The sequence below is a fragment of the Zootermopsis nevadensis genome, unplaced genomic scaffold, assembly GCF_977971745.1.
Source record: "Zootermopsis nevadensis isolate Lab colony 2312 unplaced genomic scaffold, Znev_1.0 Znev_ptg000030l, whole genome shotgun sequence".
Taxonomy (NCBI): domain Eukaryota; kingdom Metazoa; phylum Arthropoda; class Insecta; order Blattodea; family Termopsidae; genus Zootermopsis; species Zootermopsis nevadensis.
In genome coordinates, this window is record NW_028259162.1 from 4,758,251 (window position 1) to 4,774,641 (window position 16,391).

The 16,391-nt window shown below is 34.6% G+C and overlaps 1 protein-coding gene across 7 annotated transcripts; it reads right to left on the reverse strand.

Annotated features, from left to right (window-relative positions):
* Positions 1 to 692: 692 nt before the first annotated feature.
* LOC110830191 (fatty-acid amide hydrolase 2-A) lies at positions 693 to 16,196 on the reverse strand. 7 transcript variants are annotated; one of them, XM_022064829.2, is made up of 11 exons: positions 16,074 to 16,196; positions 13,841 to 14,029; positions 12,565 to 12,784; positions 11,819 to 12,036; positions 11,222 to 11,333; positions 10,891 to 11,045; positions 10,070 to 10,213; positions 8,972 to 9,070; positions 8,211 to 8,378; positions 5,959 to 6,141; positions 693 to 5,092 (listed from the first exon to the last, which is right to left on the reverse strand). In XM_022064829.2, the coding sequence occupies exons 2-11, from the start codon at positions 14,027 to 14,029 to the stop codon at positions 4,994 to 4,996; spliced, it is 1,587 nt and encodes a 528-aa protein (XP_021920521.1). In that variant the 5' UTR covers positions 16,074 to 16,196; the 3' UTR covers positions 693 to 4,993. The 7 variants fall into 7 exon arrangements, with proteins under 7 accessions (XP_021920521.1, XP_021920503.1, XP_021920483.1 ...); XM_022064811.2 differs by lacking the exon at positions 16,074 to 16,196 and adding an exon at positions 14,984 to 15,002; XM_022064791.2 differs by lacking the exon at positions 16,074 to 16,196 and adding an exon at positions 14,434 to 14,548.
* Between the last annotated feature and the right edge of the window lie 195 nt (positions 16,197 to 16,391).

Sequence of the window (16,391 nt, forward strand, 5' to 3'; positions counted from 1 at the left end):
CACTTCTCCAGATGATGGCCAGATATGGCAATGGTGCTCTATGACCATGCCTCACCTGGCCCTCTAGGAGTCATCTTCTCTTTCTGTCTTAACCAGCCTTCCTCACTGGTGGCCATGAAGAAGACAGTACTGTACCCTACATGGCTTTGCTTAGCTACATCTCTTCCGCCTCCCATATTATCTAGGGGATGAACAATGGGGCCGTTATTGGTTGTCCATCCCATCACAACAGGAAAACATATACTACATATACAAGTAAAACTCCTATTTGAATTCTTAAGTAATTTAATAGTGTTCTTCATAATTTATATATCATCAAATGAGGTGGGAAGATGATCATGAATGGCAAGCAGTAACAATTTGAAGATGGTCTTGGTCTATTTGAAGGTATTATCCTAGCATTTGCTTGGACAGACTGATGGGATAGCTAGTAATCCATGGCAGATTTGAACCAGGTACCTCCCAAATATAAGTCTGGATCATTAACAATATGCCTGCTTGTTCAGTGAGCTGTACTTGCAACTCATTTCTGAAATACAATTTTTTTAAAGTATAAATTATATTACAAATAATATTGTACATATGGTTTTTAAGGCCATTATGGTATTTAGGTGATAAATGCTTCTGGATAAGGCATAAATACAATGCAACAAAACAACTTATTGTCTACTCAACTGAATCAGTAACAACAATGACATGGTAACAAATATATTTGAGAACACATGAAAATACATGAGATTCATATTTAATGTATGCTGAAAACTTTAACTGATGGCTGTCACACAAACATAATTACTTATTATTTGTATTTACCAGTGTTATTCCTATAAACATTAGGAATATGGTCAGAAGAAACTGATGGTTACCAGAGGTAAGAATTGTGGGATTCGAGGTTTCCACAGCAGTGAGTCTGAAGATGGCTGTCTTCTGGGTTGTTGTGCCGTGTAGACTGGTAGAAGTTTACCGACATTTCAGAGATCCTTGACTCATCGCCCTGATGATGGAGGCAGCAAGGACCTCTGAGAAGTCGGCAAACTTCTACCAGACTACATGGCACAACAACCCAGAAGACAGCCATCTTCTGAGGTAAGAATTCTCTATAATATTGATTAAATGTAGTACACCAAGAAGCAACTATAATTAATTTTGTATCATACTTAGATAAACAGAAACCACATGTTCATTATCTTATATTAAACATACAACCAACACTGCCTCAAACCTTCTTCTTAAATCATTATTTTAAAATATTTTGCTACATAATAATGAAATCCTAATGACTCTTGAAGGTTTGTAATGAGTGATACATTGCAACACAATGCCCACTGTTTTTGATATATATGTTTCAAACACCAAAATTAACATGAAGTTTTAAAGTATGAGAAATTCCATAGCAGTGCAGCTGGTCCTAAGAGACTGACAGATCACAACTGACTCTCCATATAAAAGTTAATGGGCAAAATGCTGCCTGCCACATACGACTAATTAGTACAAAATGGAATCAATGGAAAAAATAAGTTTAAGGTACAAACACTTGTATTCTGGAATTGAGACATTGTTTTTTTTATTGTGTAGGATGCACATTGCACTGCAAAGGAAATAATATCCCATAGTGTTATGCATTCTTCTATTTTGAAGAATATTCATAACATTAAGTGACTCAGACTCTGACTACACACTTATGTGGGTCATGGCATTATTTCTCATATGACGTAGGCATTCAAAATGCATACTGTATGAATGTCCAGGTCAGTCTGCATTAGCAATTTTTAGGCATATTCACAACAAAATATCGCAAAAATGTGCCTGTTACTTTCAGTGTGTGTGTCTGCACAGAATGACTTGTGTGTGTGAAACTTTAAACAGATTTTCATAAAATTTGATATTGGGATGTTCTACTAAAATTTTCCAATATTTTTGTTAAGAGCATATAATATAAGGCATTTGAATGAATTTTTGCAAGTCAAGTGACTGGGTGCAGAATGCCCAGGCTACTTTGGTATGTTTACCTGGTAAATTATCTCTATCACCCTGCCACACTTTTTCATCAGTCCTGTAAATTTATTTGTCAATATATCTATCTAATGTTGCTGTGTTTCATTTTATAATTAATGTATGAAATATTTGTTAAATAAAGCAACATTTCTATGTGAGATGTATTCTCACACATCAGGTAGACAGGCAGAAAAGTTACATAGCAAAAATATATTTATCGAAAAAAGCATTCAGTATGAACCAATGCAGCATTCATATATATATATATATTGTAATATTTCTCGTTACCCATAAGATCACATATACGTTTTTGGTGCAATGGCATATTTCTTTACTTTAAAAGGCCTCAAAGTTCAACTTAAATACAACTAATATTATGGTTAATTTATATTTACATGTACACCAAATAGAAAAAAGCAGAATCAATTGGAAACATGCAGTGAATAATAAATTAATTAATAATTAAAAAAGTAATGTGTTTATATAGAATAAGTTTGGAAGGTACGGTGGCCAAGTTTTTGGCAGACCAAAACTGCTTAAAGACCAATAACCATTATCTTTTCTGCTCTTTTAACTTGGTATACATGTAACTGTTTAACAAATAATTTATAAAACAAGTAACAAGTAAAGCAAGGGTAGATACAATTCAAAACAAGCAAATGGCCATGTGTCTTGAGACGCAATGGTCAGTGCTATCTAAAGCATACATGAAGTAGTTCCTTCATCATTTAAATAACACGTTAACTTGAGCCTATTCCCCACTTGAGTTTGAAAATTAGTATCACATATGCAACCTGTATATGGGATTTTAAATTTTCATGTTTGCTGGTTACCAGTGTTTCAGAGAAATAAACAGTCTCTATCTCCAGAGTATGAGATGCAGGAAGTATGTTCCTTTGAAATGCTGGAAACCATGGACATGATAACATGGTGTCAAAACCTAGAAGACCACATTTGAACACACATATGATAATACAGTACATTATAAATGGTTTTAACAGTAAAATAAAATGAAGCACCACTGTAGCAAACTGAGAGGAATGATAATACAGTTCATATATTATAAATACAGCATTAATTATTATACATATGAACATACATTTCAAAAGAAACCCAATTAATTCTGTTATCAAACTGGCAAAACTAATGTGTGCTAAATGCTCACAAAAAATGTTTACAAATTTCATTTCATTCATACAGTTGTACTGATCAATTTCTGTGATATTTATTTATCAAATACAACATTTACTTCTGCAAAATTCACTTTACAATAATACAGAGTTGCATGTTGAAAACATCCATCAGACAAACAAGGAGGTATTTTCAAGCAAGATATGTGGAACATGCAAAACGCTTAATATCAAATAAAGATAATTATGTATTATGCAAAGCACACATTGTATAAGCAAAATGAATAAGGACCCATGGATCTTAAATAAATGCACACGAGGAAAAACATTAATGGAAGTCTGATGACATGTTGTGACCAAAGCAGAAAACAAAAAAATAAATAAAGCGGTACTACTCATACAGTGTCAAACAACAAGGAAATGTGAAAATGGAAAATAAGCAACATGTGAAGTAAAAAAGAACTTACAAAATTAAACATATTCTGATGATAATATTATGCATCATTATTTTAACACCATATTACTGGAAGTCACTGCACTTTCACTTTCTAATGAATTCCATCAATAGGGTCCCACAATTTTCTGGAGATAGATCATAAAAAAGTTGTTACTTTGTTTAAGGACACTTACGTGTATAATGTAAAACAATAAAATGGCTTCTTTCCTCTCACAGCAAAATGAGCCATTCTAGTTAGGCATGTAGAATTTAACATGGCTACAAAACATACTTAAAAATGTTGTATTAAAATATTCATTTATGCGTTAAAAGTGAAATATGGTAATGACATGAAATTTTGAGATTACAATTGACAACCTTCATGTAGCATAAACATTTATTTGAAAAAGATGACGTTGTTCTAGGTTGTGACACCATGTAGTCACAGATACCAACATTCTGGAGAAACATACTGTCTCCATCTTCATACTCTTTCTCCAAAAAGGTATCTACATATGAGTCTATACAGCATTACAACCTGAAAGAACATCATCACCACTTTACTTTACTTACTTAATCTTTATCCTCTTATACCCCCAGGTGTCGAGGTTTTTTATTTATTCATTTGATCTATTTGGACATTGGTAGGATTGCTTGGATGAGTGATCAGCCCATCGCAAATCATCACCACAAGAACCTCAAATCTTACATGTGACTGCAGAATGATAAATCAATGAGTTATATCATTAACTTATGATTTGTGCCACTTTGGGTAGGAAAACCTACAGAGAAATAAATGGAAAGCAACAGAAGGGAGCTTAAATAAACACAATGTGACAGTATAAACCAGAGTCTACTGGCAAGTGTTTAACTGGACATGATTATGAGCTTTCATCCACCTCTGGACCTCACAACTGACCTCCCAAAGATCCTTCTTAATGTTAAGAAGATGCATATTCAAAGGTTACAGACAGAGGGAAATCCCCCAGACATGCTGGGGATCTGTAAATATGATGAATAAAAAAGATAGCTGACAATAACTGGTCCTTTAAGCTTAAGGATTGGATATGGCTAAACACCCTTCACCACGAGAATGATGTACATGATGAAACATTCACAAAGGCATAAATTTAAAAATGGCAAAAATATATGCATATACATATACCTTTCTAGTGCCACATCAATAGGTCTGCATCTTGTACTCACAATAATTAACACTGTAATAATATAACTTGCCAATTTTCTGATATGCATAAAATTAATCAGATTTACAGTAAAATAGTTAACAGCATATAAAATAACCCTTCTGCCCACTTCAAAGCAATGAAAATAATGCAAAGTATCTTGGTCTTCTCTGGTAGTTTCATACTGAACTTTTATTCATCTTCTACACTATCCCATAACATATTCTTGTCAAGGCACAATGCAAATATCACACTGTTATTGATGGTGGTACCCAGCCACCAAAAGCCTTCTCCATTTCAAGTGCTACTGCAAGTGTCAAGCGATCCTGATTTAGTGAGGCAACTGCCTGAAAGTAAAAGAATAAAACTCAATAGAGGATATCATGTTTTCATGGCTGCATTGTTTCTCTGTGTAGCATTTTGGTTGTGTGCCAACATTTTGAAGAAACATAGTGCCTCCATCTTCAGCACTGAAGATGGAGGCACTATGATCACCCAAAATGTTGGCACACATCTGAAATGCTGTATGCTGCAATTCGGAAGACCACCATCTATAATGTGGTATATTTTAGATTCCTATGGATTAGATCTTGTAGGTTGCAAATCTTTCACCTGGCAGCAACATCGTAATACTGTTCAAGACTTCACCTGAATGGATTTTTGTACACTATTGTCAAAAGAGTATTTAGCAGCATTCTTTAGTATATACAATATTTTCCCAAATGTTATTCCCCTCCCCAAAACCACTCAAAAGCTGACTGACTGCACCTTATATTTATTCACATTAAATTTTGCTACTATGAGATAGGTGATAACATTCTTCAGGAATCAGATGAAGTTCAAGTAATGAATGTGATGAATCTACTGATAACAGTAGCAATTCCAACTACAAAGATTTATGTGAAGATTAGGTTAGTGTATTACCAAGTATAAACTTTTTTAACTGATGCACAACAATTTTTTCAATAAAATACTTCCAAAAAATGTTTCTGTACTCAGGTACTATTCATTATGTTTTGTACAACTAATGTTACAAAACTGAGGTATGTATTAAAATCAGGCAAATATGGTCAAGTGACCCCATTCTATTATCTGACTACATTTACAAACTCTATATATAGTTCACCTTAATAAAAGATACAGAAAATAACCACAAGTAACAGTACCTGCTCATATTATCTTATCATTAATTACCAACTACTTCAATTTGTACCTGTATTCCAATTGGTAGGCCCTGTGAATTTAGTCCTAAAGGACAATGTGTAGCAGGCAGTCCCAGGACATTGAAGATCCCAGTATATGAGAAGTTGAACGGTTTCACTAGAGGTTCATTGTGGTAGGGTGCTGGAACTGGGTGTGTTGGATACAGCAGTATACCATCACTTCCCAGCATATCCTGAGAATGAGAATGTTATTACACAAACAAAAGTTTCCACAACTTGTAATAACTATAAACCCCTTTAAATTATTCATGAAAAACATCCAGTAAAGATTTTTTATTTCCAGTACACTGAAGTTTTGACTATAAATCACTGACTTTTATGAATAAACTATGTAAGTACAGATACACCCCAACTTATGTAGTGGGTGTGTTCCCAGAAAGTTCTGTATAACAAAAAATTTGTAAATCAAATACTTTTATAGTGGTTCAATCCTACAAATATTTGGTAACTGTGGTCCTTCTTGGTCATTTTAAACCAAAATAACATTGCATTAATATAAAAATCATACAAATATTAAATAAAGGGTTTGCAGTAAAAATATTGACTACAATGCTGGTACACACCAACAATTTTTTTGATTATTATTGAACAGGTAAAAAAAAATCTTAAAGGGTATTAATGGTTGTATATTACAGTCAGCACTGACAAGACAGAAAAAGCCCAAGAAACTATCAATAACAAATCAAATAATTTATTAAACTGAGTTCTCTTTTACAAAAGACTGTTTCCTACTAATACCAAGCATATCAGGAAGTGGTCAGAGTACAGTCATTAACGGATTCTTCCTTCAACTTGACTGTGGCCTTCTGGATGCTGTTCGGTCTTGTAGGTGGTTACCAATGTCTCCATCTTCCACCCTGAAGACTGAACTGATACATTCCTCCAATACATCAGTTAACTATGTGCAAGACCACACAGCATCATAACCCAAAAGACCAAACTAACATCTTTGCCACTGTGAGAACCTCAAGTATTTCCTTTAACTTCTGAACCTTTTCTTGCTATTTAGCACCTTTGTTCCTCTTCCTTTTTGCAGGGTCATTTATAACTTATTTCTGAGACCTCATCAGAACTCACCTTGTTAGCACATTCTTTATTTTTTATTTGTGTTATGGACTGAATTCTTGACTATTTTGATAAGCTTTGGCTTCAAAGAATTAAAGAAGCTGTGAAGACTAAATCAGAGCAGAATAAGCATTACACTGGTGCTGCAGGAAATCTTCGCACACCAAGCCCATCCAGTTTCGGAAGTTACCAATACAAGTACTGGAATGCCACTTACAAGCTAGTAATTCTTTTGGATGAACCTTTATAATTCTTTCAATCTGTTAAGTATTTTTGAGGTTTGACATTAGTGGGAAGAATGATAAATTAATTCCTAAACTCTCAAACAGAACCTGGATGGAATTGGCTGTGATGTACTAGTGAGAATTATTGTGCTAATTATGGTATTGTAGTGCTAAAACTTTATGAAATGGGAACTTCCTGTGTTTATCACAGACCTGAGATTCTGCTCCAGTATGTTAATGATCAAATAACCAATTGACCTGCTTTTATTGTTCTACTTGGAGAAGTACAAAACTTAGTTATCTTGCTACTACTGGTGTTCCCTGCCTTCTTCTATACCAAGAAAGAAATTCCTAGGTCTGCATCCTCTTCCACTCACTAGTCGGGGACACAGTGAGCTCTGAGACCTAGCTGACATAATCAACAATTGTAAGTATTTTAATCACAAGAAATAACACAGATGGGCTTTGCTTTTATAACTTACAGCAGATGTAAACTAGTTTCCTTTATACCATGGACTAAGAGGAATAAAGTGGGGAAAACCTGACTTCCTTACATATTTTATGGTGAATGATTTATGTTACATATATACATGAAACAAATTCATTATGGGTCAACATGTGACTGTAAATAACATTTGGGAAATTCCTTGTTTCAAAGGAAGTGGCCTGAAACTTAATGATACTTGGAGAAAGTTTAAAAACTGTCTCAAAATTCTTAACTGAGAATTGTTTATCAGTCTTTGTTTAGCCATGCTTGGTCCACAGGTTCAAACTGGCATACAACCTGCCAGCAAGGACTGCTGTGCATTGCATGTCATGCCAGCACCATCCACTGTTGTGCACTGATGTACAATGCATGCACAGCACTCCTAATGTGGTACTCTTACACAATCAAGATAGTCATATCTACATGAAAATAAGACATACTTTACAAACACAAAATAGGGCCTTACCTGTAATTCTTCATAAAGCTGACTGCACTGGCCAATTAGGTATCTGTGGTGTTCACACCCATATTTAATGCCCCAGTTTTCAACTAGCGCTGTTGTAATACCAATAAAAGTGTGCTTGGACATACCTATGAACCACTTCAGTAACTCCCAGTACACATTGACTGAGCCCTAGAAAATAAAGTAACTGTATAATTATAATTTTGCTATATGGTTTACTGAGACAGCATTAACACAGCTTTTATAATTAACTACAGTACAAATCCATGACCACTGTTGTGGGACAGGTGAGAAAAAGTACATTTTAATAATGAACCTGTATGTGTTCTACACATAAAGTGCAGGGGAGGGGGATCACATCCACCTGTTTGCCTGTCCACATTTTTTTTCTCTGAAACAACCAATATATTTGTATAATAACTGGCATTGGTAGTCTACACCAAATTGTGTCAAGTGAATTTGTTTTGGTTTGTATCAATCCCAACACAACCCCAAATTTGACATGAAGCTCAAATCAAAAACTTTTTACTGTACAAGGCATGAAATCTATATCTCATTCAAATCCATAGCTTTATTTTAAATATTTTATAGCAAATATTTAAATTAGTGTGACTAGCTTAGCAACAGTATATTTATATCTGCAATAAATGAGCACAGGCCATACGGTATGTTAAATCACAAATAATACATTTGGAAAACAAATTAAATTAAATTCTATTAAAACGAAAGCTCTCTTCATCAATGTATCTAACAATGACCCATACCTTACAGTCTAGAAGGTGTTCAGAAAAAGCTGGACCATCCTTTGTCTTCATTTTAGCAAACCAAATGGCAGCTGAATTCTTCATTTTCTTTACCTGAACCTATAAATATATGATATTATATAGGGAAAAAATCTTGTTAGGTTACATAATATTGTTAGGATAGTGGGGTAAAGACAATTGTTATGGCCCAAACATGCAGGCTGGATGGAGTAAAGAATAAATAATACTTAATTATGACAGGGAAATTCATTAAAAATGAGGTGAGAGAATAATATTACAAAGCATGTCACAGAATCAAGCTATGAGGACGTGAACCACATTCAACTGTCTGACTCATTATTGCACTATTTCACAATACATCTACATAGGATACACAACATGGAATGAGATTTAAAAATCGTCATAAATGGTTGTAGGTAAGGATTTTGAAGAAGATGGTCACATTCTATTAGAAGGTACTATTCAAGATACAGCTGGCAAAACAGAAAATAACAAAAATCTCAGTCTAGATAGCTGATAGCCATACTTCAGGTCCTATTAAAAATATACATAACAGAAAAGGACTAATGGTCCAAAGAAAGTTTCACAGAGATTAACACCAGATATATAGTTTCTGCAACATACAGCAACCTGCCTGTGCATAGTTATGTATTCACAACATTACAGTTATACCACTACCTTCAGTCAGCGTTCTCTCCCTGAACAGGTCAAACTGAAAACATGATCCTATCCAAGCAGTCATTTTTAATATCCTGACTTAAACCTCTACTGATCAAAACATAAACTTATAATATATAAAATGAAGCTGTGAAAGAAGAAAACCAAAATAAACAAGTATTATAAACTCAAAATAACCACCACAAATGAATAAATTCTCTACATTTAGATCGCATAGTAAGAGAAAAGCAAGAAATGCTAGATTCATCAGATGCCAAGAAAAGGGAAGACAAAAGTTACAACTGATTGAGGAATGAAGGTGTGATGCATACTGAGCCAATTGTTCCCACATTATATTACAAAGAACCATATGGATACACATCAGACAGACTCTCCTGTTTTAGCATTTGCGTGTAAGCACCGACTTGCTTCACTTATTACCTTCTGTGCTTTGATACCATATGCCTTGTCCAAATGAAGCACTGCTTTACGGAGAGCCAACTTGATCTCTGGATGTACTGAACTTACAACAGCTGACCCTCCGTCATCCTCCATGTAATAGAATTTTATCTTATGGATATCAACCTGAAACATTTACTTAATGGAATCTCATAAAACATAAACAGGTGGTCTAAAGACAGTCAGCAATGGATACACTTTGTTTTATGCAGTGAGCACTTGTAGATATGGTGGACTGTTAGTGGTTTTAATATAAGACTACGAATATCAAAATTAAGATGAGGGCACGACACAGGAGGACTGAAGTAAAGAGTGCTAGAAAATATATCAATTAAATGAGGAATTTCTTAAGACAGTACTACCAGTCTGGATGCAAAAAACTATGACAATAATGATAGAGACATTACATAGCAGCGATAAATATTTGAGCAAATATTTTAATTATCAGCAAAATACTGTCTGTTAACAAACCATGTGGTGTGAAGAAGTATCTTTTAGTAATAGTTATAACAAACCAGTAACTATGTAAAAGTAAATAATACTGTATGTTCCTTGGGTATTTCTCTACATTTCAGTCTTTAAATAATGTAGATAAGAGGATTAGTTTAGGAGTCACTATTTTTTTTTTGAAAAGCTGTATTTCTTAAAAAGTATCCATAAGCTACATGTAAGTTTCATAACAAGCTAGCTAAACTTCAAAATGTTAAAATATTATTGGATTATGAAATATCACTTGCCATAAAGAGAGAACGTGTAAATTAAGGTCTGGAAGCAACAGGAAGATAAAATATACTGCTACCAACCTTTGTATCTAGTTGGAGTCTGTCAGCATTTTTGCCGGCAATGATTCTCAGGGTTGGCAAAAGGTCAACAGCAAATCTGCACATAGGACCAACCCCCAAGAAGCCCTCCTGTTCCTCAGATGGATATGGATGCTGACCTTGATTTGAGACAATCCCTAAAATATCATTACATCATATTACTTTGATGGTATTACTGTGGAAATGAAATTAAGACACTTTATAAGTTACCCAAATACTGCCTGCAAGTGAAAATCCTTTTGTGTAGGTTACTGCTTTAACTGCTAGGTTTAGAAAGGGCCGATACACAGGGTTAAATGTCAAGTTTTCTCACCTTTGGAGGGTTTGTGACCAAATATACCATTAAAAAAACAAGGCATGCGGATGGATCCACCAATATCTGAACCAATGCCCAAGGGTGAACCAGCTGCAGCCAATAAGCAACCCTATAAATCAAAAACATAAACACAAACCAATTAACAGACTTTTATAAAAATATTATTTAACCTGGACTGTACACAGGCATAAATAAGTTGAATTTGTGACAAAGTGGCAGTGACATAATTTTCTCAGAGAACCTACTACAGTATTTCCCCATCAATCATCACTTAACTAGCAGAAGCCTACAGATATTGCCTGACAATGTACTAGCCTTCTTAGAGCTCTCCATAAGGTTATACTTGACCAAGCACAGCTTTTCACTTGTTTGCCAGGGACTTCATATACCCTCTTTAGCATCTAATGACTTTTGTCTGTTCCCTAAATTAAAAAGTACCTCACAAGGAGACAAAATTCAGACAGACTCAGAGATCATCCAGAGTATGAGATAGTAACTGAGGAATATCCTGAGAGAGGAACTACAGGCATAAACAAATAGCACAATTGCTGAAATCACTGTGCATTTATGACCTGTCCTATAATTAAACCTTACCTCCCCTCCTGAAGAGCCTCCAACTATGTGGTTTGTGTTATATGGATTGTTTGAGCGCCCATAGACTGTATTATTGCTTTCCCACCACATGCAAACTTCAGAAACATTTGTTATAGCAAAAGGAATTCCTCCTGCTTCCCTCATGCGTGCTATAGCATAAGCATCTTGTGGGGCCTTAACATTTCTCCTGCAGTACAGACCAGCTGTATGAGACAAACCTAGAATATGAAGAGAAAACTGTGTTACTTCAATGGTAACAAGTTATTGAAAGTCATCTACAAAACCAGTGAAACATTCATATCAACAATGAAGTATACATAATAAAAATCAAGCATTACATGATTTTGTTTCTTGGTTTATTTAATTATGCTTTGCTGCACAGATTAACCTTCAGTGTATAGGAAAATGGGATTTGAATCCCAGTACAACAGGGCTGCCAGCTGGACTTCAAATCTGGGGGTTTAGCAGTATGATAACACGAAGCATGGTCAGCTGGACCATGATGCACATTCAGCAAAGGATAATAGCATGAAATTTTTTTAAAAAAAAATACAAATGGTATGGAAATAAGTGGTCGTGGTCTGATATAAGGTATTATAGAAAAATATGTTTGGAGGGACTGAGGAAAATCATGATAAATCTGTCAGAAAAGCTGAAAGAAAAATCCAAAATTTACTGTAATACTGCAGTGCTAACCTATTAAGTGATGTCATACTAAATTTGTCTTTGGTGCTTTACAGTCTTACCTGTCACTTGGAGACAGTCCTTAGTAGAGAAAGGTACTCCAAGAAAAGGAGTATCTTTTTCAATATCTTGTAATGATTTAACTCCAGACTGAATGAATTCATCCACTTTACGCGCATCTTCTAATGCTTCGCTAAATCTTTCATCTACAACACAGTTCAAGATAGGGTTCACTTCCTTTATTCTAGCAACAAAGGTTTCTAAAACTTCTACACTTGTCACCTGTGAAGAAAAGCAAAAACATCCATTAAAAAACATTTTCACTAAAATGTGATTCCACAACACTGTTGCATTACGTTACCATGTTATAACTGTGCTGTCTCTACAATGCAAATTCATACTTTATGCACTTGCAAATAAATGCTAATTTAATGCTTTCACTGTTACTGACACTAAATTCCTGCCACCTGGAAAGGCTCACTGTGAGTATAACAGGATGTGACTTCTGTTAGATTAATTTACTGGCAGAACATAAGAATCACTTTAATAGATCCTATCCTACTTTAAATACTTAAAACAATAAAGCAGTTAAATGATGCAGGGGTGTTCCCTGGAATTTCAGTCAACAGACATAATCAGGCAATATCTTTACAGCATGATACCAGTCCTCTGTTGCAAATGTTTATAACTACAGAACAGTTAAGAGTATTTATGCGTGTAAGGCATCTGGTCATTTAAATTCACTGATGTTTGACTATGCATACAAGAGTGAAAATCAATCCCCATCTCTTAGGTCATTTGGAAGCAAACATTAGACAGTGATGATTCTCTCTCTGCTATTCATACTACACTGGATTCAATGATAAAGTTAACTGCAACTGTCGCTTCTTGGTTCCAGGCAAGAACTACTATAAGATAGGTATGTTGATTTTATTGTTTTTATAGAGCAATACTTCTCATATTGGGAAAATCCTGCACTGCTTGTGGTGAGTCCTGCAGTTCCTACTGAAAGCCAGCAAGTGACAGTTACATTCAACTTTATCAGTAAACACACTGTATTTCATATCCTGCATACCTTCCATTTAAGTGCACCTTTTGATTTGTTATAAACCCTGGCCACTTTTACTAAAACACAAAAATGTTATACACAACTTTTAAATAACACCTGTAGCAATGAAATATAAAAATAACAAAGCATTCTTAAAATTTATAAAATTACCCTATCCTGTTTCTTGTAACAAAATATTATATTTCTTCTAAACAGTGAATTTCTTGAACAAATGAATACTTACTAGTCTTTGGGAGTAACCTGTACCAGAAAGCCTGTTACAAACTTACTTTCTGTGTCCGGATCTTATGGGCAATAGCGGTTGCAGTATCAAGCAGCAAGAGATTCTCAATGGGGGGCATCTTCTCTCCTGGGCCATGGTACACCACCCAAAACAAAACATTTGACAATATTTCCACTAAGCGGAAAAGCAAACGTTGACATATAATTTTAAACTCCTTCGTCCAGTTTGGTGACATCTGAAACAAAAATATAAAAAGGGTAAAAATACTTGTAACATGCTGAACGTTCTGCAAAGCACTTCTGACACAAAATTGACTAAGTGATGAAAGAAGAGATAAGAATAATTTTAATGTAGCAGTTATAGCCTAGTTCAAGGTACAACTCTTACTTCCATAATGTCACTAATAAATAACAAATAAACAACATACATTCCTTCTTCCCTTGACACAACTCTCGCATTAAATTTACAGGCACTTTGTCGTCCTAGATAATTCAATGAGTGTATTTGTCATGCGTTAATAATGTCTACTGTTTCAAACAGCAAATGCATAAAGTTGCACTTTGAAGTATGTGTCACTTGCCAGGATTAAAAAGAAAAAAAAAAGCTTCCTTATGTCCAAATTAATATAAAGTTGCCCACCATTACATTGTTTAGGGAATTATGATACCAAAGAGTATAAATGTGCATAAGACGGCAAATATACATAGCAATACAATGTAACGCGGTGAGAAAACCTAAAGAGTAAATTGCAAAAAAAAAATTCCTCATATAGTAGATAGTGGCAGTGGTTTTCGTACGTATTAATTTGTCATATGAAAATGACCGCATGAGGACGCACACGACGTTAAAATACCTAGATTAAAATTTCTTGTGTGACCATAAGAATCACACTTGGGTAACGATATCAGAACAAAATAATTACATACAACGAAATAATAACATAACTAACTAAATACTGTCCTGTGATGGACGATTCAACAAATTAAACAACGAATGTTATTTACAGATTTTTATGATATTTGGTAAACACGGTTTGCTATAAGTGTCTTCCTCAAAATCATACTTAACGTAGCCTAACCAAACTTAACTTAACCTAACTTAACACAAAACGGAACCTAATCCAATATAACTTATCCCAATCAAACTTAAACGAATCCAAAGTAACCGACTCGCATAGGATCAGACCCACCATCGCTTAAGGACTTCCAAATAACCTTTCAGGACTTCTCAAGGATTTCCCCGAGCAATACTCCATGAGAAAAAACATTCCCAATAACGTCTCCAGGACTTCTACAACACTACTCTAGGATTTTTTAGGAATTTTTCAGGAATTCTCCAGGACATCCCCACAACCATCCAATGAACACGATAGAAATTCTCCAGGACAACCCAACCCATCGTAAAACATTATATAACGTACCCTTAACTTACCTGACTTAACTAAACATAACCTAACCTTACTTAACAAATCTTAACCTAACCTAATCCAAAACTCATCCTAATCCTTTGTAATTATTACCTTAATCTAACCCAACCCCAACCTATCTTTACCTAACTTAACATCTACGGAAGCCAAATTTTAACCTCCGTAAATTTCATAAAGGGGTTTACTATATTGAAATTAAGTTATTCAATAACCTTCCACATACTATCAAAATTTTAAATCACGATATAAATTTTTTTTTACCCAGAATTAAACTAGTATCTCACTCCTTGCGCAGAGTATAAGATGATTATTTTGCTATAATACTGTAGTTCCAAAAATCTGTAAATAGCTCTTATAACTATGCATTTATATTTGTACTAGAAACGTGTATTGTATTTGTTTTATGACCGATTCTATATCCTTGACTTAAACCTAAGAAGGATCTATGGAATGTAAATAAATTCTATTCTATGTCCAAGGCAGAAAATTTAAATTACTAGAGCAGGGCGCTCCTTTCGGAGCTCCTAGGGAGGGTTGCTCAAGTTTGTAAAACGCCACCAACCTTGTGTAAGAAACTAAACTAACCGCCCCGAATGGGGGGTTTAAACACTTGACCACCACTTGAATAAGTTTTTCTACGTTTATCAATGTAAGTTTTACTTCGCTTTTCTTTATTTCTTAAATATGTCTGATGTTGTAGTTCTTTACGTCGCTGTTCAGAGACCAACAGTTCTTGTTCAGTCAACTACTTACGTCCAGCCCCACCCTTGCAAATCTTCGTCTTAAAATCGATCAAAAGTCAGTTTAAATAATACTTTCGTAATCGTAATATATCGAATGAGTATCAGTTTACCTTGTAGGAGTTGGTACTTCAAATACTCGATAACTTCTTCTTTCACTTTTCTGATGGTTTAGGCCAAGTGTCAGTCAATATTCAAGAATGCGATGTGCTGCTTCTGGAGCAGTGATAATGCAACTGGGTTGATAGTTTTTGATTTCTTTGTTGTGAAGCGTTATTTGTTTACTCTGCATTGTTGTGTTGTACACGGCATTGTTGTGGAACACAACAATGCCGAGTAAACAAATATGTGTTGACATTGTTGATGACATAATATATTGACGACAACGAGGAATCACAAATTTTTATAGTAAAGATTGGGAATTCTTAATA